General features: G+C 45.0%; 1 protein-coding gene across 1 annotated transcript; it reads left to right on the top strand.

The window, feature by feature from the left end:
• The first annotated feature begins 1,284 nt into the window (after positions 1–1,284).
• On the top strand, positions 1,285–25,246 carry LOC142276598 (nicotinamide N-methyltransferase-like). The gene is made up of 4 exons (XM_075332608.1): positions 1,285–1,363; positions 14,570–14,742; positions 23,730–23,940; positions 24,688–25,246. The coding sequence occupies exons 2-4, from the start codon at positions 14,583–14,585 to the stop codon at positions 25,106–25,108; spliced, it is 792 nt and encodes a 263-aa protein (XP_075188723.1). The 5' UTR covers positions 1,285–1,363; positions 14,570–14,582; the 3' UTR covers positions 25,109–25,246.
• Positions 25,247–27,948: the final 2,702 nt, after the last annotated feature.

Here is a 27,948-nt window from a genome sequence, read left to right as displayed (position 1 = left end):
CAAGACAACCTCATTTTTGTTGGGTCCCTATCAAACTATCCACATATCTTAGCACTAAAGAGTACAACTGTCTCCTTTTTGTTATTCTGTCTACACTGGCTCTCAGCTCACAGATTAGCTTCTACACTGACAGAATGACAGCGCTACAGCCAGTGTCAGACCCTGGGGGCAGCAGACTCTCCGGTGAACCTTAGGGCAGTGAGTAAAGCCGATTTGCTTATTTAAAATAAACTGCCTGGGAACCAAGATTTTATGGAAGAGGAACACACACTTAAAGCATGAGTAAAGCCTGCTTTACACGTGTCAATTTCGCATACGATATCGTATGCGATGTGACACGCCATCATCGTATGTGCGACACGTTCAATTTGTTGACCGTGTCGCACAAACGATTTGCCGTCACACGTACTTACTCTTCCATACGACCTTGCTGTGGGTGGCGAACATCCACTTCCTGGAGTGGGAGGGACGTTCGGCGTCACAGCGACGTCACGCGGCAGCCGGCCAATAGAAGCGGAGGGGCGGAGATGAGCGGGACGTAAACATCCCGCCCACCTCCTTCCTTCCGCATAGCCGGCGGGAGCCGCGGGACGCAGGTAAGATCTATTCATCATTCCCGGGGTGTCACACACTGCGATGTGTGCTGCCTCGGGAACATTGAACAACCCAACGTGCAATTTTAAGGAAATTAACGATGTGCGTGCGATGAACGGTTTTACGTTCAATCGCAATAGCACGTAGCTGTCACACACTGCAACAACACGAACGATGCCGGATGTGCATCACTTACGACGTGACCCTGCTGACACATTGTTAGATTTGTTGTAGCATGTAAAGCCCGCTTAACTGTACTAGATTTATAGGACTTTATAGTTCATCTTCTGACATCAAAGAACTGAGGGGTCACTTCCATAAAAGGGTCATTTTCTGCCCTGCACCACCTATTATTGCGATCCATGCCTCCATACAAAATTTGAAATCGCAAATGATATTGCAGAACCTAAAATATACTTGAAAATAGTTTGCTATTTCTCACCTGCAGTCATTCTTTTATTTGAAGCTATTAATAAAAGCTGCTTAGATCTAATTTTCTTCGATATCACCTGACATGTTCCAGCATTTTCAGTAAGGATATGATGGATTGTCGGGCAGGCGGTGTCCTGTCTTCTGCATACCATTCTGCTCTATCTCAATAACTTGCATCATTGACACCATTGTTTGATTGCACGCCAAATGACGTATCACTGCCATCAGCTTTGCCCTATATAAAATCCATTAGTTTTCTGGAGATCAGTTGCCGTTCTGTTTGTTTCTCAAACAAGATCTATCAGCAGACATCCACTGAGATCGGACAGCCACTCCGGTAATGACATTTATGTATTAAAGGGAATCTGTCAGCAGGATTTCACATATTAAACTTATTATATGCACATGTAGTTCTTTTAATGACAAGTCTGGCAATACATTTCCATGGGCAGTCCACTCCTCCATTACTGAGAAATCAGCAATTTATTTGATATGGAAATAAGACTGTAGATTTGAAGCCTCTGTCACTCCAGATCTATTCCCCTCCCATTGTAAATCCATCATTCAAGCTCTGATTTTGTCTGTAACAAACTAACGGACTAACCTGTATTGCTGGACTTGTCTGTGAAAGAGCTATACTGCATATAGTTTGGGATGTGATCTCCTGCTGACAGTTTCCCATTAATGATCTTATCTGTATTTGTATATTATTTGATGACTTCTGATTCTGCTGCTTCAAACTCATAGAAATACCGCCTAAGATAGAGAATGCTATCTGTGGGTGCACCTGTCGCGGGCAGGGAGGACGCCGCCGCTGCGCTCTCGCTAACGCTTGGGTCCGGCGCTGCTGCGGCTGCTGCTGGTCAGTGGCTCGAGTGGTGGGCTGGATCCGGGGACTCGAGCGGCGCCCCTCGCCCATGAGTGAAAGGGGTGGTTGGTTTGGGGGATTTAGGCGGGCTTTGCACGTTGCGACATTGCAAGCCGATGCTGCGATGTCGCACGCGATAGTCCCCGCCCCCGTCGCAGGTACAATATCGTGTGATAGCTGGCGTAGCAAAAATTATTGCTATGCCAGCTTCACATGCACTCACTTGCCCTGCAGCCGTCGCTCTGGCCGGCGACCTGCCTCAATCCTAAGGGGGCGGGTCGTGCGGCGTCATAGCGACGTCACACGGCAGGTGGCCAATAGCGGCGGAGGGGCGGAGATGAGCAGGATGTAAACATCCCGCCCACCTCCTTCCTTCCGTAGAGCAGCTGGCGGCAGGTAGGAGATGTTCCTTGCTCCTGCGGCTTCACACACAGCGATGTGTGCTGCCACAGGAACGAGGAACAACATCGTACCTGTTGCTGCACCGGCATTATGGAAATGTCGGTGAATGCAATGATACGATAACGACGATTTTGTGCTCGTTCATTGTATCATCTAGCATTTACACAGTACGATGTCGAAAGTGACGCCGGATGTGCGTCACTTTCGATTTGACCCCACCGACATAGCACGTGCGATGTCGCAACGTGCAAAGCCGCCCTTAGTCCGTGACGCCACCCACGGGTTGTGGTGAAGATGGGCACCACTGCTGCTGGTGACGGGGATCCCGAGAGCGATGGTAGTGAGCAGCTGGGATGTTGTTTTCCCCCTCCGTGGGTAGGGGTCGGTGGTCCCGGTGGTGTGACGGGGAGGCAGGGTTGGTTAGGTGCAGGGTTGCAGGGACAGCGCGGCGCGGTTCCGGATGGTACGGGTGTACTCACTCAGTAAGATATGCACAAAGTCCTCAGTAAACCAAACTGCTGCATGGACAGGTCCCGCAGCCGGCTGCCGTGTCTCTCCCCGGACAGGTGATGGCGGCTGTCTTTCCCTGCACCTTTGTGTACTTGTTTGACTACGGTGGATTCGCAACGGTAGTCCGCTCCCCGGTATATGGATGCCGGAGGAGCCCGTTTGCCCGCAGGTAGTGGCCCTTGGGTCTCTAGCCTTAGGCGGTAGCTGTATACCCTCACGGTGTGGGCGGTTGCCTTCTAACGGGTCTTTGGTTGTTAGGAAACCCCTGGGGTTCCTGTCAGTCGGATTTGACTATAGTCGGCGGCTCCAAGACTGGTCTGGGTCCGATGGCCCTGCCTGTGTGTGCTGGCTTCACTTCGCTCCCCGGTCGGTACCGGCGGGCCAACCCCGACCCCGGTCCTATGGTTCCGCGTTGCTTCACCACTCCTGCAGATGGCCACCACCGTCTGCCAACCTTGTTTGTGGCCCGTCTGCCTGGGCCACAAACCCAGACACTCCTCTCTTCAACCTCCTCAACTCGACTCCTGAACTGTTCTGTCTGTTTTTCCCGCCTCCAGGCCTGTGAACTCCTCGGTGTGTGGGGCCAACCGCTTGGCTCTGCCCCACCTGGTGTGGACATCAGACCCTGGAGGGAGGCAAAAAGGGTTTTGTGTTTGGCTAATTTTACTGTCTAGTGGGGGTGGGGGTGTGTGAGTGTTACTTGTGACAACCTGGCTAGTCCAGGGCGCCACACACCCATGGTGTGGCCAAACATTTAAGCGCACCTTATCACCTACTTGTTTTCCCTCTATCTTCCCTTATTTTTTTGATTTTCAACTCTTGCTTTATAGGGTCATAGAACAGGGGTGTATCTAGGGAGGGCAGGCAGGGAATTGTACTGGGCACATCCACCACAGAGGCACTTGGTCACCTAATACAGTGATACAAAGTGTCCATTCCAGACTGTAGAATTTTGCTGCTTGTTAGGAGTAAGATTTGATTGTTCCCCGCGCCGGCTGTCAGCTTAATAGAGCATGTAACATGCTGGTTCCATTCTCGTCAAAAGTACATATTAAATCTCAGAAAACTCCGAAACTCCCGGGGATCAGGGCGATATTAGCAACATGATCATCTGATGACGCTGCTGGAATCACATGCTGGGGTACTGGAGACAGTGTGGGAGAACAGTGTGAATAATGGATGAAAAGGAGGTGGTGTCTATAGTTAACCTGCAGTTATATGGTTTATTTATTATTAGTCTTGATCCTATACAATCCATAACTTGTCAGATAGCGTGACACATTGTTATGTTACTAAAGTATTGTGCTGTCTGAGAAGTTACTACATCTTATTTCATGTTAGGAGAATTAATTATTAAATTAAGCAACAAAGCATGCTCAGAGTGTAATATACTTACTGTCAGGATTCAGTTATGCTTGCCAGTTAGAGCGGTCATCAGGCCTGGATTTAGGGGTGGGGGGCAAGGGGCTCGGGCCCTGGGCCACCCACCAAGTGGCCTCCCACCAATATAGGGAAAAATATCTCAAAACATGTGAAATACACGTCTCTTTGCGGTGAACGGTTTCTAAAGAAAAACTATTGAAAGTGTAGGGATTTGGCTACGGTCCTACATCTCAGTGACTCGCGCAGAGTCATGGCACCTGCATCAGCATCCACTGACCTGGCTAATGCTTAGCTTATGGCATGTGGCAGCCTTCTCTGATCTCAACAGAAGCTTCTAGGCCAGTGATGGCGAACCTATGGCACGCGTGCCAGACAGGGCACGCAGAGCCCTTTCTGTCAGCACGCGCGCTGTCGCCTCATTCAGCCACTTGGAACTGCTGGTGTAATCACGCCGGTAGTTCAAAGTTGTGTTGGAGCAGAGGAGAAATTTCTCCTTGCTCTGACACTCCTCCTCTCCTAGGCCGCAGGCATGTTGCCTAGGAGACAGCTGGAGCATCTGTAGTGCCCCTGAAGCCATTGGGGTGCTACAAGGTTCTGCATCCCCACAAGGATGAAGGTCCTACCCCCTTAGGGACCCAGAACCCTAGTGTCGGTACCAACAAAACCCTGATAATCCCAGTTTTCCCCAACAATCCCCCAAACAATGGTACAGGGCTAGTGTGGGACCAATGGATGGCCGCCTAGAGGTGCAGCCAATCCAGTCCACTAGTTGACCAGGTGGGAGGGGCAGACTGTGGAGAATAAGTCTAGTGTCAGACAGTAAAGGTGGAACCGAAGTGACGTCCTGACTCGAGTTAACAGTGACCTGGTACCCAGGAGAAGTGGTTGCCAGTGGAGTACGCAGCAGTACTCCCGCAACTACGCACCGATGGGGTACAAGACCCAAGGACAGGAAAGATCTTCAAGCCGACCTGTTAACACCTGCACAGCAAGGGGACCATCAGGGACCTTGCTGACCCTAAAGAATCCGAAGACTCAGTAGCAAAGGTAGAACCAGGGACAGGACCAGAGACTCCATCCCCACAGGGTTCACGCTACCGTCAGGCAGACAGAAGTGGACAAACCACAGAACGGGGACCCCCAGTGTTCCATACCACGGGGACCCACTAACCAGAGATGGGTGCAGGGGAAGAAGGTACCAGAGAACCAAACTGGCACTGGCATGAAGGGGACCTGGAGGCGAAACCAGCCCGCCTTGGGCAACCAGTCAACATCTACCAGCAGTGAGTAAACCAGTTGCACTGAACACCTGTGTGGACTACCTTCTTCCGACGCCCACTGCATCATACGCCCTCTGGGGCAAAACCCTACTTGTGGAGGGTCTACAATTCTAGCTGCCAATACCGCCAGCCCCAGTAGAGACATTCTGCAGCGGCGGCTCCCTACACTTAGCCGCAACACCGCAAGTGGTGTCACAAGTGAACATTATTCTATTTTCCCCTGTAAATATCCCCATTACAAAAAAGGCCCAGGGCATGGGACCGGGCAATGGCCACCACCGTGACATCAGAGTACCCCATATCCCTACAACCCAGTAAGCGGTGCCGGCGTAATGACGACTGGTGGCAGCGCAGGAAATGAGGACCCGACCCAGCGGTGCGCAGCGGTGTAGCTGGTGCTGGAAAGTGAGGTTTTGTTTTTTGTTTTTTTTTAAAACTGTGTGCAGCAGTGGCTGTGTCAAGGTGGGGGGGAGAAATGACAGCATGGGGTAACATGGCAGTATGGGGGAAAACATAGAAAGGATGGGGAAACATGGAAGGATGGGGAAACATGGAAGGATGGGGAAACATGGAAGGATTATGTAACATGCCATTATGGGGGAAAACATGGCAGGCTGGGGGAAAACATGGCAGGCTGGGGGAAAAACATGGTAGGGTGGGGAAACATGCAAGGATGCAGGAAACATGCCAGGATGGGAGTACATTTACAAGCATGGTGATTTTGCAGCATAAATATCAAGGAAAATGCCTGGATTGTAAAAAATTAATGATTTTAACTGAATTACTCTGCGTAAATGATTTTTGTAAATAAACTTGCGTTCGTATCATTTTGTGTTACATATTGCAACACCTTGAAAAATGGGCCTCCCTCCAAAATAGGCCCCAGGTCACCCACCTCTTAAATCCAGCCCTGGCGGTCATCACAACCATTCATAAGCAATTTTCAAACTTATGCGGCAACTAGTTTCTCTTCCCACTTATATCAAAGAAGCAGAGGCTATAGTTTTACGTGGAACAGCTCATCAGCATGTGACTATGTCACACGGAGTTTTGCACAAACGTCATCAAATGTAATGGCGGTGGCAGGCGCTGTTCACATTGCAGATTCTGACACTCCACCTGATTTGGTTTCTCTGGTGTCTGGAATCAATGCAGGAAAACTTGGATGTCGACCTGCTGTGTGCTAATTCATAGGCAGGCTAGCGGGAGGTTATCACTGCTAGTCTGCTTAAGTTCCTTTGATCACATGTAATGGGGAGATCAATTACATCTGCTCCTCTTTTATTTTAGTTGGATGAAATCTTCTATCTATGCCAGCTATAGTTTCTAAGTTGGTCTGCGATGTGTGGTGTTTAATATTATCTGGTGAAAATTGTGCTATTTGCTTGTTGCAGTTGTGGAATTTACCAATGTTGTTTTGCAGCTTCATTCCTTCTCTTGTGTTTTCTTCCTGAATCTCTTATTGTCTTTTACCTTTTGTGTGTACGTGCTGTATGACAGTTTTGCTTATTCACTTGCCTGACTATATTTGTGACTTTCATTACACTCTCATTACACTCCTGTCCCATCTCTCTCTCTGGGACGGGGAAATAGAGTAAAACTGGTCAGGTGAAGGGCTGGGAAGAAGACTTAGGCATCCCCACCATTAGGGGTATACCTAAGAATGGGGATAGCATAGGACTCCCTAGCTTGAGGCACTGCTTAGGGGACTCAGTTCTCCGCTATCTTTGAGAGATTGTGACACTGTAAGTGCGCAATTAGCACAGAAGCTGTCATCACATGATGATTACTCAAAATGTAAGCCATGTATAAGAGTGCGCCAAGCTGAGATTTTGCCATGGATACAGGAAAATCTAAATACTGCAAAGAAGGGCAGAGATGGAAAACAATCAGGGGAAGATTGCATGTAAATATTTGGACACAACAAGCGTGCACCATGTGCCTGTATTGATAGACATAAGTGATGGTCACGCATGCCAACCACTGCTTGATACTCGATTGAGTATCCCTGGTGCTCGAGCACCATGCTTGAGCTCTGTCCCCGCCCTGCATGTTTGCAGCTGTTTTTCATCCACTAAACATGACTGGATTGCCTGTCATACACTGTAATGCCATAGCCATGTTAGCTACTGGAATTATTCTGATTGGCATGCCATTGGTCTATGTAAGACTCAGTGATGCCGTGCTTGGCCTACTCTACCCCAGAAACAGTGTAGGAGACCTGATGGACAAGTAATAGTGTAACTATATCAATCAACTAAATCAATCAAATACCTAATGTAAAATATGAAAATTCTTAACTAAAGTAACAAAGAAATATATTTTTTTTTAAAAAAGTAGTATGATATACATATTTATAATAAGTAAATATCAGGACAGAAAAATAGGACAATGGCAAGAAACACACACACAAAAAATAAGTGTTCGGGTAAACAAGAAATGTATAATATGTGATCAATATGATAGATTTGAAAAATCATCTGTAAAGTGAGGTACCAAAAATGACCGTTAGATAGCTCTAAAGTGCATGAAGTATCCAAGCTAGTGGTATCTAGCTAGGTGCAAAAAAAAAAAATCCCATGTATGGAGCCAAAGAAGGGGAATCTGTGAGGTGACAGACTAAGTAAAAAGTAAAGATCAAATACCAAGTAAATACCCATGAAGTGTCACTGCCAAAGTCTGTACACCCCGACGCACGTTTCGCAAACCTTATTCGGAAAGAAGGGGCTGTGTGTATACCTGCACCTGTTGCACATTCTCAAGCACCATCAACAACCATGTCTGGTTCTTTGTCCCAGTGCAGCTCTCCCAACTACAGGCCTTTGAAAGCAAGTGGAAATACGCAGCCATTTACCCACAGGCCCAAACAGGAAACACTTGTACTTAAGGTTTTATTTTATATTTTACTCCTTACTAGTGATGGGTGGACCCGGAAAGTAAAAGTCTGGTCAATTTCAAAAGTATCTGGGTGCTGGGCTCGAAGTTCTCAAGGAACTCTGGGTAATGATCTGGCAACTCAGGAAATAGAAAAAAAGGAAAGATTAAAATAAAGCCAGCGCGCTATATTTACCAAGTCTCTGGCATGGCTGTAACTACCTCCAGACAGCTCATTCTTCTTCCGGGGCTGCTCATTAGCCTCATACTTATTCACAGCTTCCCCCCAACTGCAGTCCTAGCATGTGATTGGTTGCAGTCAGACATCGCCCCTAACCTGTCTAATAGCGTGTCTGATTACTTGCATTCACGGGCCCTCACTGGGAGTCACTGTATATTAGAGAAAAAAAAAACTAAAGAAAAAATTGGCATAGGGTCCCCCTTATTGATACCCAGCACAGCTAAAGCATACAGCTACAGGCTGCAGCCCCCAGTCGTGTGCTTATCTTGGCTTGGCTTGTATAAATATAAGAGGAACTGCATGTGGCTTTTTTTTTTTAAATATTTAAATAATGAAAAGACTGGCATGTGGTTCCCCCCCCCCCCCCCCCACCCCTGATTTTGATACCCAGCCAAGATAAAGTTACAACTGGGGGCTGATAGTCTCAGGCTGGGGAGGCTGTTGTGAATACATTTGAATTAGATTCCAGTTTGGGGCTCCCTCTTGTGGTCAGTGCTGGTAGTGCAGTTGACTTGCTGAATGGGAATCACAGCTGAGGAGGATTGGCAATCAGGCCATTCGGATTGGGCCTATATAACTGAGTAGTGTCCTCCTGTTCCTTGCCAGTGCTCAATGTATCTCCTGTGTGCTAAGGACATTCTAAAACCAGCCCTATTCTCTGTCTACCAGAACTCCTCTCGGATAAGTTGGCCTTTATACCTCTGCTTATGGTTTTCACTTTCTTGTTATTTTGCCTGTGTGGCGTTCTTGGCGGAGTTGGATCATTCCCTGCTGGGAGCATCTGTGTACCTTGCTCCATGTTCTGCTATGTATTGTGTTTTGTCATGCTTGGTACTAAATTCAGTCCCTTCTCTATATATGTTTTTCTTGGATCCCAGTAAAACCAGAGTACTGATATAGCGGGGGAGAGCCTGTTTAGGCTCAGTATTTTTCCATATCAGGCATGCTGGTATTTAATAGGGTTTTTACGACTACAGTCAGTGCTCTTTCCTATTCTCTCCTATGCAGATAGTTTGGGCCTCAACTTTGCTGAATCGATTTTCTAGCTACGTATTGTGTTTTCCTATATCACCGTAGTCTTTACATGTGGGGGGCTATCTATATCGTTGGGGACTGCTCTGAGGCAGATTAGCTTTTCTAATATTTCTCTTTGTAAGAATATTTAGTTCTCCGGCTGTTTCGAGGCGACCAGGTCATCCTAGGCACGCCTCACGGCTACTTCTAGTTGTGTGTCAGTATTAGGTCTGCAGTCCATTAAGGTTCCAGCCACTCTGTTTTTTGGGGGGGTTTAAGAGTTTTGTCCTTTTTCTGATCCTCCTCGGTCACTATATCTTAACAGGACGCCCATGGTTATAGTTTACCCAGCTAAAAAATAGCAGCCTGCAGCCATGCAGGATTGTCACATTTATTAGATGTGACAATCCCATAACTTTACCTGACTTATCCCGATTGCCCCGGCACAATGGCAGTCGTGGTAATAAGGGGTTAATAACAACTCACAGCTGCCATTAAGCACTAGATTAGTAATGGGAGGCATTTATGAGACTCCCCATTATTAATCTCTAAGTGAAAATAAATAAACACAAACTCCAAAAAAATTATTTATTTGAAAAAAAAAACCACTCTCTTTACCAAATTATTAACCCCGAAAACACCCCGGTCCAACGTAATCCACATGAGGTCCCAGAAAGATTCCAGCTCTACTACATCTGAAGTAACAGGAGGAAGCCATAGAACATGACCAGTCACTGTGGGCGTTAGGCACAGAATGAGCCGCAGTGATGAGAGGTGATGTCACTCAGGTTATTAGCGGTCAGAGCTGGAGATTCCTATGGTCCTCCACCTGTGATCACAGGTATCCCCATTTTAGGTGACCTCAGTAATCTCAGTGACCTCACCTCAAGTGAGGTCACTGAGTTCAGTTTTGTTTTTCCTGACAGAAAATTGCATTTTTTGGCAGATTTGGTGCTGAAATTTCAACAGCATATTCCTGCCTCGCATCTAAACCTCCTGGCAAAAAAACACCATGCGGTTGGAATGGAATACACCCCTGCGATGCTGTCCATTACTTTAAGTTGTACTATGGAAGCCAAGTGGATCTCTTGGACCTGACTTATCCTTTGAGTGAAGGAATCTACCAAAGGTGCTGCATACAACTCTTGCTTGCTGTTTTGTAATGGGGTATCTCATAGACACCTCCAATTACTAATCTAGGGCTTAGTGGCAGCTGTGGGCTGTTATTAACCCCTTATTACCCTGATTGCCATTTCCTTGAGATGGCTGGATTGCCATTGTAAATAAGCACTTGTGCCTTGCCCCCCCATATCTCATTGTAGATTTGTAAGCTCTTACGAGCAGGGTTGTCTTTTTTTTCCCCATCTAAATATTGTGTTTTCCATAACTGTTACTTGCTTGTATATGATCTTCCTGAATTGTAAAGCGCTACGGAATATGTTGGCGCTATATAAATAAAGATTATTATTATGATTGTCACCGCACAAGGGCAATGGGGATGAGCCACGTAAAGTTCTGGAAATGTCGCATCTAATGGATGTGACAAGCCTTTGCAGCTTAAGGCTGTTCTTTTTATTCTGGGGGGGGGGGGCAATAAGCATGGGTGTTCCCAGCCTGAGCCTACTAGCCTCCAGCTCCTGGGCTTTATCATGTCTGGGTATCAAAATTGGGAGTGACCACATACCATTGTTTTTCCAATTATTTGTTTAAATATTTTTTTTAGAAAAGCCACAGGCGGCTTCTCTTATTTTGATACACAGCCAAGCACACAGCTGGGGGCTGCATAATGTAGCCATATGTTTTATCTGTGCTGTGTATCATAATATGGGGAGATGCTACACCAATTTATATATTTTATTTTTGCACCAATCTACAGTGATCCGCAGACAATTGCTTGCAGTGAAACACTCTGTGAAACAGGCTGGGGGCGCGTCTGACTGCAACCAATTACAGATGCCAAGCCTGATAGTGGGTGGAGAAGCAATGAATATTTGAGGTTACTGAGCGCCCCCCGATGTAGAGTGAAGTGGGGCTTGGAAGCAGTTATAGCCGCCCGGAGACTTGATAAGTACACTTGCTCTAATCACCCTAACCTTTCTACTACCATTTTTAAACACTGGCTTCTGGTCCCCATAGACTTTTATGGAGACTGGATTCCGAACAGAACTGGGATCAATTCCGGACCATAACCTTTTTTTTATTTTGTTGTTTTGTTTTTTTTTAAATCCGGTTAGACCCGCTGATTCTGGATATCTGCAAGTCCACCTGTCACTACTCCTTACCAGCCAATTGAATTTCCTTCAAAGTTATCCAATGTGATTATAAAATTCCCCCCTGTACATTGAGTAAATGTGTTCTAACGAATGATGATTATAGATGAGTGAGTACTGAAACATTCATAATCACTATACTTATAACGAGTATTTTGTAATACCGCATATTCGTTCCGAATAATGAATACAATCCAAGTCAATGGGAAATGCGAGTAATTTTCTGCTGGACTCAAAAAAGAGGTCTGGGGGCCTGAGGAAAAGGCTGAAATGGATGGTAAAGTGATGAAACTGAATGGGGAGAGTCTGGAGAATATGCCTGCATGCATTTCTGACTCACATATGGTTTCTGGGAATAAAGATGTCACAGTATTATGACACTTTTAGAGATGTACAAGAACACCTACCAAACCTAACCTAAATTGCATTTTACAAGCCAAAAAAAGGTAAAAAGAAATGACGTGGGGTCCCCCTTGTTTTTCATATGCAGCACAGGAACAGGAGCAGCTGCAGAGTGCAACTCTCATGTCTGCTGTACCTTTGCTGCTTATGAAAATAGAGGGGATCCAATGCTTTTTTTTTTTTTTTTTTTTTTTTAAATTATTTGACTTAATTTTTTAAAAAAAATAAATATGTGAGGTCCCCCCATTTTTCCAAAACCAGCCAAGGTACAGCACGTAACTGGGGGCTGATATTATTAGGGTAGGAAGGGCCATTGTTGTTTGACCCTTTGCAGCCTAAAAATAGCAGCCCACAGCTGCTCCAGTAGTGGCGAATCCATAAGATGTGCCAATCCTGGCGCTGGACCCAGCTGTTCCCGATTTGCCCTGATGCAGTGGCAATCGGGGTAATAAAGAGTTAGTGGCAGCTATGGGCTGTTATTAAGTCCTAGATTACTGATGGCACTCGTCTATGAGACCATGCCCCCATCACTAGTCTGTAAGTGAAAGTAAATACACAAACCCCCCAAAAATCCTTAATTTAATATAAAATACAAAACCCTCTTTCACCCCTTTATTAACCCCCAAACACCCCTGCAGATCCGAAATAAGTCACACGAGGTCCCATGGCGATTCAGCTCTGCTACATCCCTGTCCTGTCATAGCGAGCATTGTAGAGCATGACTGCCAGCTGTGAGTGAAGACAGAGCCGTGTGATTAGAATGAACTCGGGTAAACCCCTGACGTTACAAATGCAGGTCCTGCAGTGCGGCATGCGTCGTGGCAGTGATGTCACTGGTTCACTGCTGTGAGGTTCATGCTGCGACTGAAGTGATCTGTGTGATCAGTGGTGATGTAACTGAAGTGAGTTCTCCACCTGTGGCTCACTTCAGTTGCGGCTTGATTTGCAGTCACAAATGGAGGACTCCAGCTGTGGCCACAAATCACCCAAGTGACGTCACTGCTAATCGAACGGCTCACTTCAGTAACTTGGGTGATTTGCTCTGATGGGTGGAGGACTCCAAATGTGGCTTCAGAAATCGTGACTGATATCACCGCTGACCGCATGGCTCACTTCAATTGCTGCGTGGAGCTTACAGCGGGCAGTGTTGTGTTCGCTGTGAGCGTCAGATGACGCAGTGCTGTAAGCATTGTTTGAGCTCGTGTGGATTATGTAGGACCTGCAGGGGTGTTATTGGGAATAATAAAGTGGGGAAAGAGGGCTTTTTTTTTTTTGTCTCTAATTTCAAATAAAGGATTTTTGGAGTGTTTATATTTATTTACTTTCACTTACAGATTATTGATGGGATGGTGTCTCATAGACACCTGCAATCACTAATCTAGGATTTAGTGGCAGCTATGGGCTGTTATTAAATCCTTATTAACCCAAATGCCAATGCACCAGGACAATTGGGAAGAGCTTGGTACAGTGCTGTGTCTGTCACATCTAATGGATGCGGTAATTCCGGGCGGCTGCTGGCTGATCTATTTAGGCTGGGGAAAGCCTAATAACCATAGGCTTTCCCAGTCTGAAAATAGCATCCCCCAGCTGTGGGGCTTTATCTTGGCTGGGTATCAAAATTGGGGGAACCGCACGCCTTTTTTTTTTTTTTTTTTTTTATTTGAGTGTACAATATAAGTATGCATCTGACTGCAACCAATCACAGATGTTGGTGGTTGGGAGAAGTTGTGAATATGCATGAGCCTAATAAGCGGCCCCGGAAGAAGGAGAGGCAGCGGTAGCAGTGTGACAGCTGCGCTGGTTATCAGCAAGTATAAAGCACTTGGAGAGAGAGAGAGACAGAGAATAAATTTATCCTAGAACAATGTGGGAGACCTGCATTTTTTTTTTTTTTTTTTTTTTTTTTTTTTTTTTACAAAATGGCAGCGGAAGGGCTTTTATAGACTCTATGACGCTGCGCGGCCAACCAATCACAGTAATGCCACAACCAAAATGGCTGTGGCATTACTATGATTGGTTAAGAAGCTCAGCATGTTTAGTGGCTATAAATCGGGCAACAAATCTGCTAGGCACAACATACATATATTGTGATGCGAGTATACAAAAACTCTAAATATAATGAGTAATTCGATAGTGATAGTAGCGAATAGTAACGATTACACTCACTCATCACTAATGATGATCTATTATTCTGAGTGTCAATCTCAGTTCTGCTTCACCTGCACTTCTTTAAAAATTCCTTTAAAATAATCATGGTAAGCTATCATCATGTATTAATAAAAAAACATTTTTATTCTAGAAAATCTGCAAAGATGACTACAATGGATTCCTGCCCAGTCCTGTATTATCCTAAACATGAGATCAATACCAAGATGCTCCTGGAAGAATACTTCTCTCAACATGTTCCATATTCCACCTTTAAGGAATCAACAATTAACATGCAGAGATGTTTCTATAAAGCATTTAGCTCAGGTATATAAAGTAAAAGTACAAATGTATACAGTGCCTTGCAAAAGTATTCGGCCCCTAAAATTTTTCGACCTTTTCCCATATTTCAGGCTTCAAACATAAAAATGTTAATGTTATGGTGAAGAATCAACACAATTGTAAAGTTGAACGAAATTTTATTGCTTCTTTCAAACTTTTGTAAAAAAAAATAAACTTAAAATTGGGGCGTGCAATATTTTTCGGCCCTTTTACTTTCAGTGCAGCAAAATCACTCCAGAAGTTCATTGAGGATCTCTGAATGATCCAATGTTGTCCTAAATGACTGATGATGATAAATATAATCCCCTGTGTGTAATCAAGTCTCCGTATAAATGCACCTGCTCTGTGATGTTCTCTGTTGTTTAAACAGAACACTGAGACTATCATGAAGACCAAGGAACACAACAGGCAGGTCCGTGATACTGTTGTGGAGAATATTAAAGCCGGATTTGGTTACAAAAAAAGATTTCCACAACTTTAAACATCCCAAGAAGCATTGTGCAAGTGATCATATTGAAATGGAAGGAGTATCATACCACTGCAAATCTACCAAGACCCGGCTATCCCTCAAAAATTTCATCTCAAACAAGGAGAAGACTGATCAGAGATGCAGCCAAGAAGCCCATGATCACTCTGGATGAACTGCAGAGATCTACAGCTGAGGTGGGAGAGTCTGTCTATAGGACAACAATAAGGGTGGCTTTGCACGTTGCGACATCGCAAGCCGATGCTGCGATGTCGCACGCGATTGTCCCCGCCCCGTCGCAGGTACGATATCGTGTGATAGCTGGCGTAGCGAAAATTATCGCTACGTCAGCTTCACACGCACTCACCTGCCCTGCGACCGTCGCTGTGGCCGGCGACCCGCCTCCTTCCTAAGGGGGCGGGTCGTGCGGCGTCATAGCGACGTCACACGGCAGGCGGCCAATAGCGGCGGAGGGGCGGAGATAGGCAGGATGTAAACATCCCGCCCACCTCCTTCCTTCCGCATATCCTACGGAAGCCGCAGTGAGGCCGGTAGGAGATGTTCCTCGCTCCTGCGGCTTGACACACAGTGATGTGTGCTGCCGCAGGAGCGAGGAACAACATCGGACCGTCGCATCAGCGTAATTATGGATTACGCCGACGCTGAACCGATGATACGATTACGACGATTTTGCGCTCGTTAATCGTATCATCTAGGCTTTACACAGTACGATGTCGCATGCGATGCCGGATGTGCGTCACTTTCCATTTGACCCCACCGACATCGCACCTGCGATATCGTAGTGTGCAAAGCCCGCCTAAGTCGTACACTGCAGAAATCTGTCCTTTATGGAAGAGTGGCAAGAAGAAAGCCATTTCTCAAAGATATCCATAAAAAGTGTTATTTTAAAGTTTGCCACAAGCCACCTGGGAGACACCAAACATGTGGAAGAAGGTGCTCTGGTCAGATGAAACCAAAATCAAACTTTTTGGGCCCAATGCCAAATGATATGATTGGCGTAAAAGCAACACAGCTCATCACCCTGATCACACCATCCCCATTGTCAAACATGGTGGTGGCAGCATCATGGTTTGGGCCTGCTTTTCTTCAGCAGGGATAGGGAAGATGATTAAAATTGATGGGAAGATGGATGGAGTCAAATACAGGACCATTCTTGAAGAAAACCTGTTGGAGTCTGCAAAAGACCTGAGACTGGGACGGAGATTTGTCTTTCAACAAGACAATGATCCAAAACATAAGGCAAAATCTACAATGGAATGGTTTACAAATAAATGTATGCAGGTGTTAGAATGGCCAAGTCACAGTCCAGACCTGAACCCAACCAAGAATCTGTGTCAAGAATCTGTTCACAAACGCTCTCCATCCAACCTCTCTCAGCTCCAGCTGTTTGCAAAGGAATAATGGGCAAGAATTTCAGTCTCTCGATGTGCAAAACTGATAGACATACCCCAAGCGACTTGTGCTGTAATCACAGCAAAAGGTGGCACTACAAAGTATTAACTTAAAGGGCATGAATAATATTGCATGCCCAAATTTTCAGTTTATTATTTTTTATAAAAGTTTTAAAATAAGCAATAATTTTCATTCAACCTCACAACTGTGTCCCACAGTGAGCATATGAATCCACCTTCCTGATTCCAGGACCTTCGATGATGTCATAGTCATGTGACCAGTCTGGAAACCAATGTCTGGAAACCAACATTCACACCAGACTGGTCACATGGCTATGATGTCATGCAAGTTCCTTTTGGCAGTTGTGCTTACCGGATGCACAGCAATGATCTGATGCGCAAGCAGCAGCCGGGAGATAGCTGGTCTGCAGGACGCATCTCGGGACCTGTAAGTATGATCATGTTTTTTAATAATGTGGGAGATTTTTTTTTTAGTTTTTTTTTTTTTTTTTTACAGCCCCTGGACTTAATCTGTAACATGAGTTTCCCAGGAAAGCTCGTGATCAGGATCGTGTACACGATCACTGTGATCGGTACGATCCCTGATCTTTGCAGTTCTGCATCGCCCATCACTAATGGTAACCAATAGTAATCAACAGTCCATGTAATATCAGACAATGCTGACAAAACTTTTATGTTTTTAAAATGAAAAAAAGAAGTCCAAAATTACCTGTTAGTCATTTGTGATCCAGACAGAACATTATGTGTAAAACATGGATTCAAACTGAAGGTGTCGCTATCAGTGGTAACATCATACTGTTTGAGAGAGACTCATTTAGAGTCCAAGAAAAATTATTGTGCTCTGTGCTTGGTAGTACTCCTGTCTGGATGACTGATGCCACGTTCTTAGCTGTGGTATGTTTATTTCTTTTACACTATCCCGTCAAATGCCTTTGCCACTATTTCTTTTCTTCTTTTTTATTATCATGCATTTTGTGAAACAAGATAATTAATTTTTGACAATCCATAAACTTTATTTATTTATCCCTTATTAGATTAAAAACAAGAAATGCTAAGCAGGTAAGTACATGACGTGGCAGCAGTCCACAGCACTGGTTTCACAAGTTTGGTAGTCATATTAGAATAGTAAAAAAAGTGCAGAAACAAACATGCATAGTTAAAAGTAATTTTTTTTTTTTTTTTTTTTTTTTTTTTAGATTTTTAGCACTCTTTCTCAAATAAAAATAAAAAATGCTCATTTGTTACATGACTCAAAAGCCAGCACATGCAATAGGGTGCTGTACTGTTGTGGCATGTACAGATGTAATATTTGACTAATACAACAAATATGCAAATAATTGTTTATGCCACAAACAATTTGTGAGGTAGGCTTTAACAGGTAATTACGAAAATTTTAGGGGATATTTTTGTACATTAAAAAATAAAACCTATAATTTCACCTTCACAAAAATGATTACACAAGGAACAGGAAAAAAAATAGTATTAACAAGCACGTTATCAGACATTGAAGGGTTATTTTTCTGTAAAAACTATTGTGCTGTCTTACTTTTGTTTTGTTTTTTTAAAGCACTAGAAATCAGATGTATAATTGTAAATTAAATGCAGGAATTTAAATATCAGACTAGTCCTATCTGAGATTAATAGAAGAATACAAGGCACTCCCAAGATTGGCTGCAACGTGTGATTTATTTAATGTGCATAACAGAGCGTTTTCGGTTCGTAGACCTTCCTCAGTAAGCACATTCGTGAAGAGGAGTTCAGAGTGGGTGATTAGCGCGGTGTCCACCGCCGCATGGATGGCAGCCTCCATGCGGTGGTGGACACCGCGCTAATCACCCACGCTGAACTCCTCTTCACGAATGTGCTTACTGAGGAAGGTCTACGGACCGAAAATGCTCTGTTATGCACATTAAAAAAATCACACGTTGCAGCCAATCTTGGGAGTGCCTTGTATTCTTCTATTGATAAAAGGCCTTGGAACCTGAAGCGCACCTCTACATCTATTACCATCAGCACAGAGGAAGTGCCATTTACTTCTTGCTATATCGGAGATTAATAACGGAGTCTGTCATTGTGGATTGTGGCACCTCTCCTAATTTTTATTTTGCAATTCACACGAATCAAACATTGTTCAAATTTGCTAGTGTGACGCCCTGGCAAAACCAGGTAGTCACAAATAGGCCCCCGCATAACACCTTTCCTCACTAGGAAACTCACAGCCAACCAGAAACCCTAGTCACCCCCCCTTAGGGAAAGATAGACACACCAGTGGGCATGACCAGGCGGTTGGGACATGCCCACCCAGGGGTCCAGACAGCCCGGGGTGGGAAAACAAGCAGATCAGTTTGTGGTTCAGTTTAGAGAGGAGTGTGGACTGGAGCTAAGTGTAGCTCCAGCAGGAAAGTTCAAGTTGAACGGTACCAGGGTAGGAGCCCTGGTGCCACTGGCTAGGAGGCAGATGGTGGTCTCTGTCAGCAGGAGATGAGAAGACAGGTCGGCAGAACCGAGGTGGACCGGGACAGGGTTGTAGCCCGCCGGTACAGACACGGGGAACCGACCCGGAAACCATAGCACAAAGGGGGGTACTCGGACCCTGAAGCCAGAACAGGAAACAAGCAGACTGGTTAATTCACCGATTGAGGCCAGGACTAGAGATTCTGTCCCACCCAAAGTCCCTCATAGAAGACAACAGCCCACCGTTAGGGATAAGAGGTCACCGCCAGGGCCCATAGATCCCACGGGCCAGCATCTGCGGGCATGGCACCTTAGGCCACATCTAGCCAGGAGCGGACTCCTGAGTTTCCCTCTAGGAAGTCCACTTTACACAAAACAGTGCAGAGAGAAGGATAGAGACCACCAGCCGGGTGGGGAATCCGAATGCAACTGGCCACAGCACCGGCCACCATGACCTTGGTTTACCAGAGACTTGTGTGGTTTACTAACTGTGAGTACACAAACACTCCCTGTGGTCGCTATCCCCTGCACAGAGACACCGGATCCCGGGGACACCATCCCTACCCACGGAGGGGTTAACAACTGGCTGCACAACATCTCCCCTGAGTGCCCTACAACAGCAGCGGTGGCGTCACGAACTTACTACGGCCTAGCCCATACATTTACGTCCCCCTTTTTATTCGGCGTGTCCGCGAGACTACCGGGTTCGGAGGCCCTCGAGCCACCACCCCAGAAGGCGCGGACCCGAGCAGCGTCGGCTGCTGGCACGGTGGCGGCAGACTAGAACTACTGAATTTAATAAAATTCTACTTGCATTTTATTTGTATTAAATCAATTTGATCATCTCTAGTAATTCAACTTTATCCCAATCTTGTTTTTTTAAAAAATTGATAGATTCAACACCCGGGTTGCCAACTTAACTTTATATTTTTTTATTGACCGCTTGTCCTATAATCATGTACAGACAATATTTTATAAAGGACACTTCGGAACACCATAAGAAATCATTATGACTATAAGTGATAGAAGCCTACAGATCATAATTCTGATATAAATATATTATCTGCACTCACTGTAGAATGATGACAATTACAGTCAAAATAATCTATACAAGTTTTTTCAGCTTTAAAAAAAAAAAACACGGACGCCATACATTTTTATTACAGACAAGTCAAAAAAGTGCCCTATTTTTTTGGACTATTTTGAATTTATGCACAGTTGGGAGCCCAATTCAACACTTGTTCTCCTTTAAAGGGAACCAATCACCATCACCAGGATTTTTGTATATAACCTAAAGCCAGTGCTATACTGACACTATCAGGCTGATTCTATACATACCTGTAGTGATCAGCTTGGATGTATAGGCTTTGAAATCCAAGAAAGTAAAGTTTATAAAATCAGCAGCTTCTTGAGTGACAGCAGCAGAGGATCAGATAATATCTGCAAGGTATTCAGAGTTATCCTCTGTGACAGGGTCCTTCTCCCATATCACACAATCAACAGAGCGAGAGATGGATGAACAAACCAAAGAACATTTATTCCAAGCAAATCAAACGGTCAATAACATAATCCACCATACAGAGGGTAAAAATAGTCCAGAAACACGAATATAGTCCAGTAAGTGATAAGTGTCCAGATCTTTCTGGGGAGCCGCAGCTTTTGTCCCAGAGGAGGAATCTTCCTGCTTCACTCTTGAAGTTCCCAAACAGAATCCTTCTCTCTTCTCCTGCTCAGCCAGACTGAATGACTAATCCCTCAGGTAAACAGAGAGTTTAGGAGGACTCCAGGCCCCCTCCCCCACACCTAGGGACAGAAGCACTTCAAGGAGTTATAACCCTACAGACAGGATAAACAATACATCGAATAGACAGACCACCATGCCCAAAACATGAACCCACACAAAATGGTACATGACCCACAATATCCATCTATCACATCCTCTCCTCTGTTAGATTTAGCATAAGTATTATACAATTGACCTAGCAAGACCTGAGGTGAGGTCATACCCATGTTACCAGAAGGGGCGGAGCCTCAGCCAACAAAGCTGATATCGAGAAGCAAAAGTTTTCTGTTGGCTCAGGCCCTGCTCCTTCTGGTCACATGGGTATGACCTTTTCACAGGTTCTGCTAGGTCGATTTGTATAATACTTCTGCTAATTCTAACAGGGGGAGGGGATAACTGTGCATACCCCCTTACAGTCCCTGACAGACGTTCTGTCGCTTATCCATGTTATGTAAATAAAAGCTTATAACCTGACTTTAAATTCATCCATTGGTTTCATAAATTACTCTTTTGAAAGCTGAAACACTCCCAAATTTGGTTTAGGTTATGAAAATAAAGTTGCTGCAAAGCTGAAATATTGATCATGTAATGAACACAGAAAGGTCAGATTTTGGCAAGACAAGTTTTGTCGCCCACAGAAAGTAATGTGAAATTCAAACAAATAATTAACTTCTAATACAAAGTTATGTTGTATAACATTGATGAATGAAATTGTGGTGCTAATAGTGCCATATTTAATAATTTGTGAGACTTCCATGAGCTTGAAGTACTGCATCCATGCGGTTCAACAATGATTCATACAATTTATTGATGTCATCAGGAATGGCAATGAATGCAGTCTTACATGCCTCCCAGAGTTCATCTAGATTCTTTGGTTTTGTCTTCCAAGCTTCCTCTTTCATCCTACCCCAAACATGCTCAATGATGTTCATGTCTGGTGACTGGTCTGGCCAGTCCTTGAGCACCTTGATCTTCTTTGCCAGGAGGAACTTTGTTGTAGAGATGGATGTATGAGATGGAGCACCATCCTGCTGCAGAATTTGACCCCTTTTATGATTGGGAATGAAAGAGGTAGCTAATACTTCTTGATATTTTAGGCTATTGACATTGCCTTCCACCTTGCTAATGTTTTGCACACCCCATACTAAATGCAACCCCAGACAATGATCTTTCCACCACCAAACTTAACTGTTTTCTGGATTCATACGGGCTCCAGTAGGTCTCCTGCAGTATTTGCGGCGGCTGTGGTGTAATTCAACTGAAGATTCATCAGAGAAATCCATCCAGAGACCTTCTGTCAGGGACTGTAGATATTATCTGATCCTCAGCTGTAGTCTGTAAACTCTACTTTCTTGGATTTCAAAACCTATGCATCCGAGCTGACCATTAAAGGTAAGTAGAGAATTAGCATGATAGTGCTAGTATAGCACTGGCTTTAGGTTATATAGGAAAATCCTGGTGATTGGTTGCCTTTAATGAGCAAGTCTAGAAGATCTGTGGTATGTGGATTAGATAGCAAATATTAGATATACAAACCATTTGAATTTGACTAAACGAATACAATGATATTCTGATATGTCTTATATACTGTTGAAAAGATTTAATTTTTTGCCAAGTCTATTGTTTCGGGACCTGCAGAATGATTTGGCACATATGGCCCTTGAATATAAAGTTTATAGAAATGTCTCTCAAAAACCTTCAAAGTAACAATGAGACTCGGAGAATGAATGTCAGTAGATCACTTTTTGATTTTCAAATTTCCAATGCCAAGAGCTGATCTCAGAAAGTAAGTGAAGCATTCCTACCAGAGTGCTTTTCAACATCACATTGATGCAACTTAAGGGCCATTCACACGCTGCGACATCACTAACGATATATCGTTGGGGTAACTGTGTTTGTGACGCACATCCGGCGTCGTTAGTGACGTCGCAGCGTGTGACAGGCTGGAGCGACCTTAAACGATCGCAAAAGAGACAAAAATCGTTGGTATATGAGAGGTTGTTCATTTACCAAAAATCGTTGTCTGGTAAGTAGCGATGTTGTTCGTCGTTCCTGCGACATCACACATTGCTATGTATGACACCGCAGGAGCGATGAACACCTCCTTACCTCCGTCCACCAGCAATGAGGAAGGAAGGAGGTGGGCGGCATGTTCCGGCCGCTCATCTCCGCCCCTCATCTGCTATTGGACGGCTGCCGTGTGACGCCGCATGAACCGCCCCCTTAGAAAGGAGGCAGTTTGCCGGCCAGAGCGACGTCGCAGGGAAGGTAAGTCCGTGTGACGGGTGTAAGCGATGTTGTGCGCCACGGGCAGTCATTTGCCAGTGATGCACAACCGACAGGGGCGGGTACGCTCACTAGCGATATCGGTACCGATATCACAGCGTGTAAAGTACCCTTTACTCTCTTAATAATTACTATCCAAAAATACTACCATGTGGATAATCCCATAGAAAAGTGTTCTTCATTTTGTGGATCTATGACTATTCTGAAAGACTCTTGGCATAACCTGAAAGCCACAATTGAATAGAGACTAGTCAGCATGAAGAAAATGGATTGGTGTAGAAAACAGTCACAATTTTGTTGATCTTGCTCATCCATCTAACATGGTAGACGTTTTATATCCTCGATATTAGTCAAAGCCAAATTGGTAAATTTGATCAGATGATGTGGATTTTTGTCTCTGTAGTGTTAACAGGAAACAATAAAAAACCAAAATAATCAATTTAGCCAAAATAAACTACGGTACCTATGATATTGATAAATGATTTTTCTTTTTTAAGGAATAAAATAGAAAATTGTGAACATTTTCAACTTGAATTTTCTCTGTTCACAGGTTTGGTTTGTGGAAAAACCCTGATAGACTTCAGTATTGGTCCCATTATCATGCACCTTATTTCGGTCTGTGAGTTCTTCGAAGAAATTTCAATTCTAAAAGTCAATGATGTCACCATTAAAGAGCTTGAACTGTGGCGAAACAAAGACCCGAAGTCCTTTGACTGGAGTCAGACTTCCAAACTTTTTATGGAGATAAAACAGTTAAACTGGTGGAGTAAGAAGTATAATTTCCTTCTCCATTGTTTATCTTTGACAACTTTGTGATTTAACATACAGTATGATGGACAATGAGTGAGTTTTTATAGTGTTCTGGAGGTTCAGAGGTATTGAATTCAGCAGGATGTAGGGTTCCTAAGCGAGAGGCCCAAGCAAGGTGTCTCCTTCAAAAATATTTCATTTATCGTTTAGACGAAAAACAAATAGGTTTTGTTGACTCCAAAAAATACAGTGACTATTTAAAGTGAGGTTTTATATTAAATTATGAAATATATTTAGCAAAACAAAAAAAATAAATAGCTTTTTAGCACAAGGAGACTGATGTTGGGCTCTCTTTTGTCTTCATGTTTTGGCAACTGTCGGAACGTTCTTACTCCTGTAGATAGAGACTGCAAGTGTGCAGCATGGAGACGCAGGGGAGATCTGTGCTGCTGTTCTACTGCTGTCATGGGACATTTTATTACAAAGCTGCAATGTCATTTGGATTCTCTAACTAATGGAGCAACAGGAGGAGAAGGCTTGATACAGTAAATCCTGTCAATGCATCTTCTGACCCTCTACTGTCTAGTGAAAGACGCAGACTAACTATTTATTTAAATTCATGAAACTTTTCATGTCTTATTGTTTTCCCATAACTTATTAATCATCTTTAAGCACAAATTCCTAATCTCACCAGATGTAAGATTCCAGGTATATTTGAACTGTCTAATCACTTGTCGTGAAATGTTTGTATTTTACAGCGATGGGTGGGAAGAAGAAGAAGAAATTCTAAGAGGTAAAATAAAGGAGATCTTAAAATGTGACCTCGGGAAAGACTACCTGGATACACTGCCAAAATTTGACTGTGCCACGAGTGTATGGTTTCTTGAAATAATCAGTAAAGACCACGAGGATTACAGAAAAAACCTAAGAAAAATTAACAATTTAGTCAAAATGGGGGGATATCTGTTATGTTATGCATCTGTTAATACTTCCTTTTTTAAAATTGGAAAAGACAAGTTTCATGTAGTGACATGTGATGAAAGTTTCTATAAGAAGGTGATAAGTGAAGAAGGGTTTGAGATAAAACATGAGGAGAATCTTGAGAAAATAATGATCTCTGGCATTGTAGACCATGACAGAGTGATGTTTATTGTTGCCCAGAAAGTCAGGGAGGTCTAGACCTGGGGGACGTCATAGCCATGAATGTATCCCTGTACCGGGATCTGCTGCTTCTGCTATAAATTATGATATAATCTGTGCCAATAATCATATAAACATGCTTTGTATTAAAAATATTTCTATACAATAAAAATATAAAAGCCACACTTGTTTTTGCTTCCATTTTTCATGCAGTCTGCCTTCTGCTCTGTAAAGTGAAAGCTGGGATTCATCTGTCGCGGGCGGAGGAGGGGACGCTGTGCTCTCCCACTGCTCGGGTCCGGCCGCTGCTGCTGCGGCTGCTGCTGCTCGGTGGTGGCTTGAGCGGTGGGCCGGATCCCGTGGACTCGAGCGGCGCTCCTCGCCCGTGAGTGAAAAGGGTGGGGATTGGATTGTGGGGATTTGGTTATTGTCCGTGACGCCACCCATGGTTGTGGTGATATTGGTGACACCACCGCTGCTCTGGACGGGGATCCCGGGAGCGATGACAGGGAGCAGTCTGGATGTTAGTTCTCCCCTCCGTGGGTAGGGGGTTGGTTGTCCCGGGGCCCGGTGATGGGGTAGGGATGGATGGCAGGCGGGTTACGGGGCCTGGCGAGGTGCAGGGTCGCGGAGGCAGCGCTGTGCCGCACGGCACGGTGGTACTCACTCAGCCAATGATGAGGACACAGTTCTCGGTAAAACACACGGCTGGATGGACGGGTCCCACAGACGGCTGCAGTGTTTCTCCTCCCGGCAGGTTGATGGTGACTGCCTTTTCCCTGCACCTTTGTAACGTGTACAGTTCCAATGGGTTCCCACCTGTAACCCGCTCCCCAGCTTGGATGGGTGCTGAAGGAGCCCCTTTTGCCCGCAGGCTCTGGCCCTGGGAACTTTAGCCTTGGCGGTGACTGTGTTTCCCTCTCTCGGTTGGACTGTTGCCTTCTGACGGGACTTGGCTGCTGGGAAACCCAGGAGGTTCCCTTCGCTAACGGATTTGGCAAATTCACGGTGACTCCTAGCCTTGCCGGGGTCCATAAGCCCCTGCCGAATGGTGCTGGCTTCTCTTTGCGTACCGGTTCGGTACCGCCGGGCCACCACCCGTCCACGGTCCTTACGGCTAGCTCCAATAGGCCACTCGTGCAGACGGTCACCACCATCTGCCAACCTTGCTGATTTTTCCGGGCCACACACCCGGAGCAACTTCAGGCTGCTTAACTGCCACTTTCCTCCTTCCACTTTCACTTCCAACACTAATCTGCCTTACTTTTCCCGCATCCAGGACTGTGAACTCCTCGGTGGGCGGGGCCAACCGCCTGGCCCACCCCCTGGTGTGGACATCAGCCCCTGGAGGAAGGCAACAAGGTTTTTTTTGTCTGACTTCGGTGTGCCTGACCGGGAGTGTGGGGTGTGTTGTTGTTGTTCTGTGACGACCTGGCTTGTCCAGGGCGCCACACATACATGAAGAGAGAACCTCTCCAATGTACCAGATGCCATTAAATGGGAGGATTTGCCCACTCAAGTCAGTTACGACGATGAACTGCAGTCAGGTGGAAGCCCCGATTTAGGATAACGAGCATGCAGATGAGCTTCCCTGAGACAGTGTCTGAAAGTTTGTGAAGACATTCTTTGGTTTTGCACCGTTTGTTGCAGATGCTGTCTGGGTGGCTGGTCTTAGATGATCTTGGAGGTGAAGATGCTGGATGTGGAGATCCTGGGTTGGTGTGATTACACATGGTCTGTGGTTGTGAGGCCAGTTGGATGTACTGCAAAATTCTCTGAAACGCTTTTAGAGATGGCTTATAATAGAGAAATTTAACTTTTAGGATCGCTACTTCCAATAGGTGGCGCTGCGCTAGAGTTTGTCTCCAGTCCTGGAGAGACAATTTGAATATTTTTCCGAGGGGCATGGCAGCTATAAGTCCCCTCACTGGCAGCCAGACTGGCTTGCAAAGTCTCCTTTAAGGAGAATAGTCTTCCCCCGTGGTCCCCCCACAAGCTTCTCATGAGCCAGATCAGACACCCCATACTTTGCACTGACTGGGAGCAAGCACCCCGAAACACAGTGTCTGCAAATTGGGATTCTGATCTGGCATATATATCCTAAGTTATATGTAAAGGATTGTTAAAAATCCACATTTAACTTTTAGGATCGCTACTTCCAATAGGTGGCGCTGCGCTAGTGTTTGTCTCCTTTCCTGGAGAGACAATTTGAATAGAGAAATGAACATCCAATTCATAGGCAGCAGCTCTGGTGGACATTCCTGCAGTCAGCAGGCAAATTGCACGCTCCCGCAAAACTTGCAATATCTGTGGCATTGTGCAGTGTTATAAAAATGCACATTAGTGTGGCCTTTTATTGTGGTTAGCCTATGACAGACTTGTGTAATAATCACGCTGTTTAATCAGCATCTTGATATTCTCCACCTGTGAGGTGGATGGATTGTCTCAGTAAGGCCAGAGTCACACTTAAGAGTGCCTCGTGTGTAACTCGCACGAGTCTCACATCGCATCACCCAGCATGGCCTGATACTCTCTGGAGAGGAGCGTCTCAGCTGCATAGAGATACATACAACCGACCTGCTCCTGTCAGGAGAGTGTGCAGCCGTGCTGGATGATGCGATGTGAGACTCGCGTGAGATATGCGCAAGGCACTCGCAAGTGCGACTCCGGCCTAAAGAAGAAGGGCTCACTGTGACGACATGGACTCTGTCAGTGCCTAGCATTGGTTAAATTTCTTAAAATTCAGCCAGACATGAGTTTGTTTATAAATGGAGGATAAGTCCCTCATTGATTCTACAAGACTCTTAAGCTGGTGTCACACTAAGCGACAGCGACAACGACGTCGCTGTTACGTCACCATTTTCGGTGACGTAACAGCG

This window comes from Anomaloglossus baeobatrachus, chromosome 1 (genome assembly GCF_048569485.1).
Source record: "Anomaloglossus baeobatrachus isolate aAnoBae1 chromosome 1, aAnoBae1.hap1, whole genome shotgun sequence".
In the NCBI taxonomy this organism is placed as follows: Eukaryota; Metazoa; Chordata; class Amphibia; order Anura; family Aromobatidae; genus Anomaloglossus; species Anomaloglossus baeobatrachus.
Note: the sequence above shows the minus strand (reverse complement) of the source record. Positions and strands in the feature narration are given on the sequence as shown.

Excerpts from the sequence above, each read along its gene's own strand:
- LOC142276598 (XM_075332608.1), top strand. The coding sequence starts at position 14,583 with ATGACTACAATGGATTCCTGCCCAGTCCTGTATTATCCTAAACATGAG. Across the intron at positions 14,743-23,729 it reads CTATAAAGCATTTAGCTCAG|GTTTGGTTTGTGGAAAAACC; the intron begins GTATATAAAGTA and ends CTCTGTTCACAG. Across the intron at positions 23,941-24,687 it reads GAGATAAAACAGTTAAACTG|CGATGGGTGGGAAGAAGAAG; the intron begins GTGGAGTAAGAA and ends TGTATTTTACAG.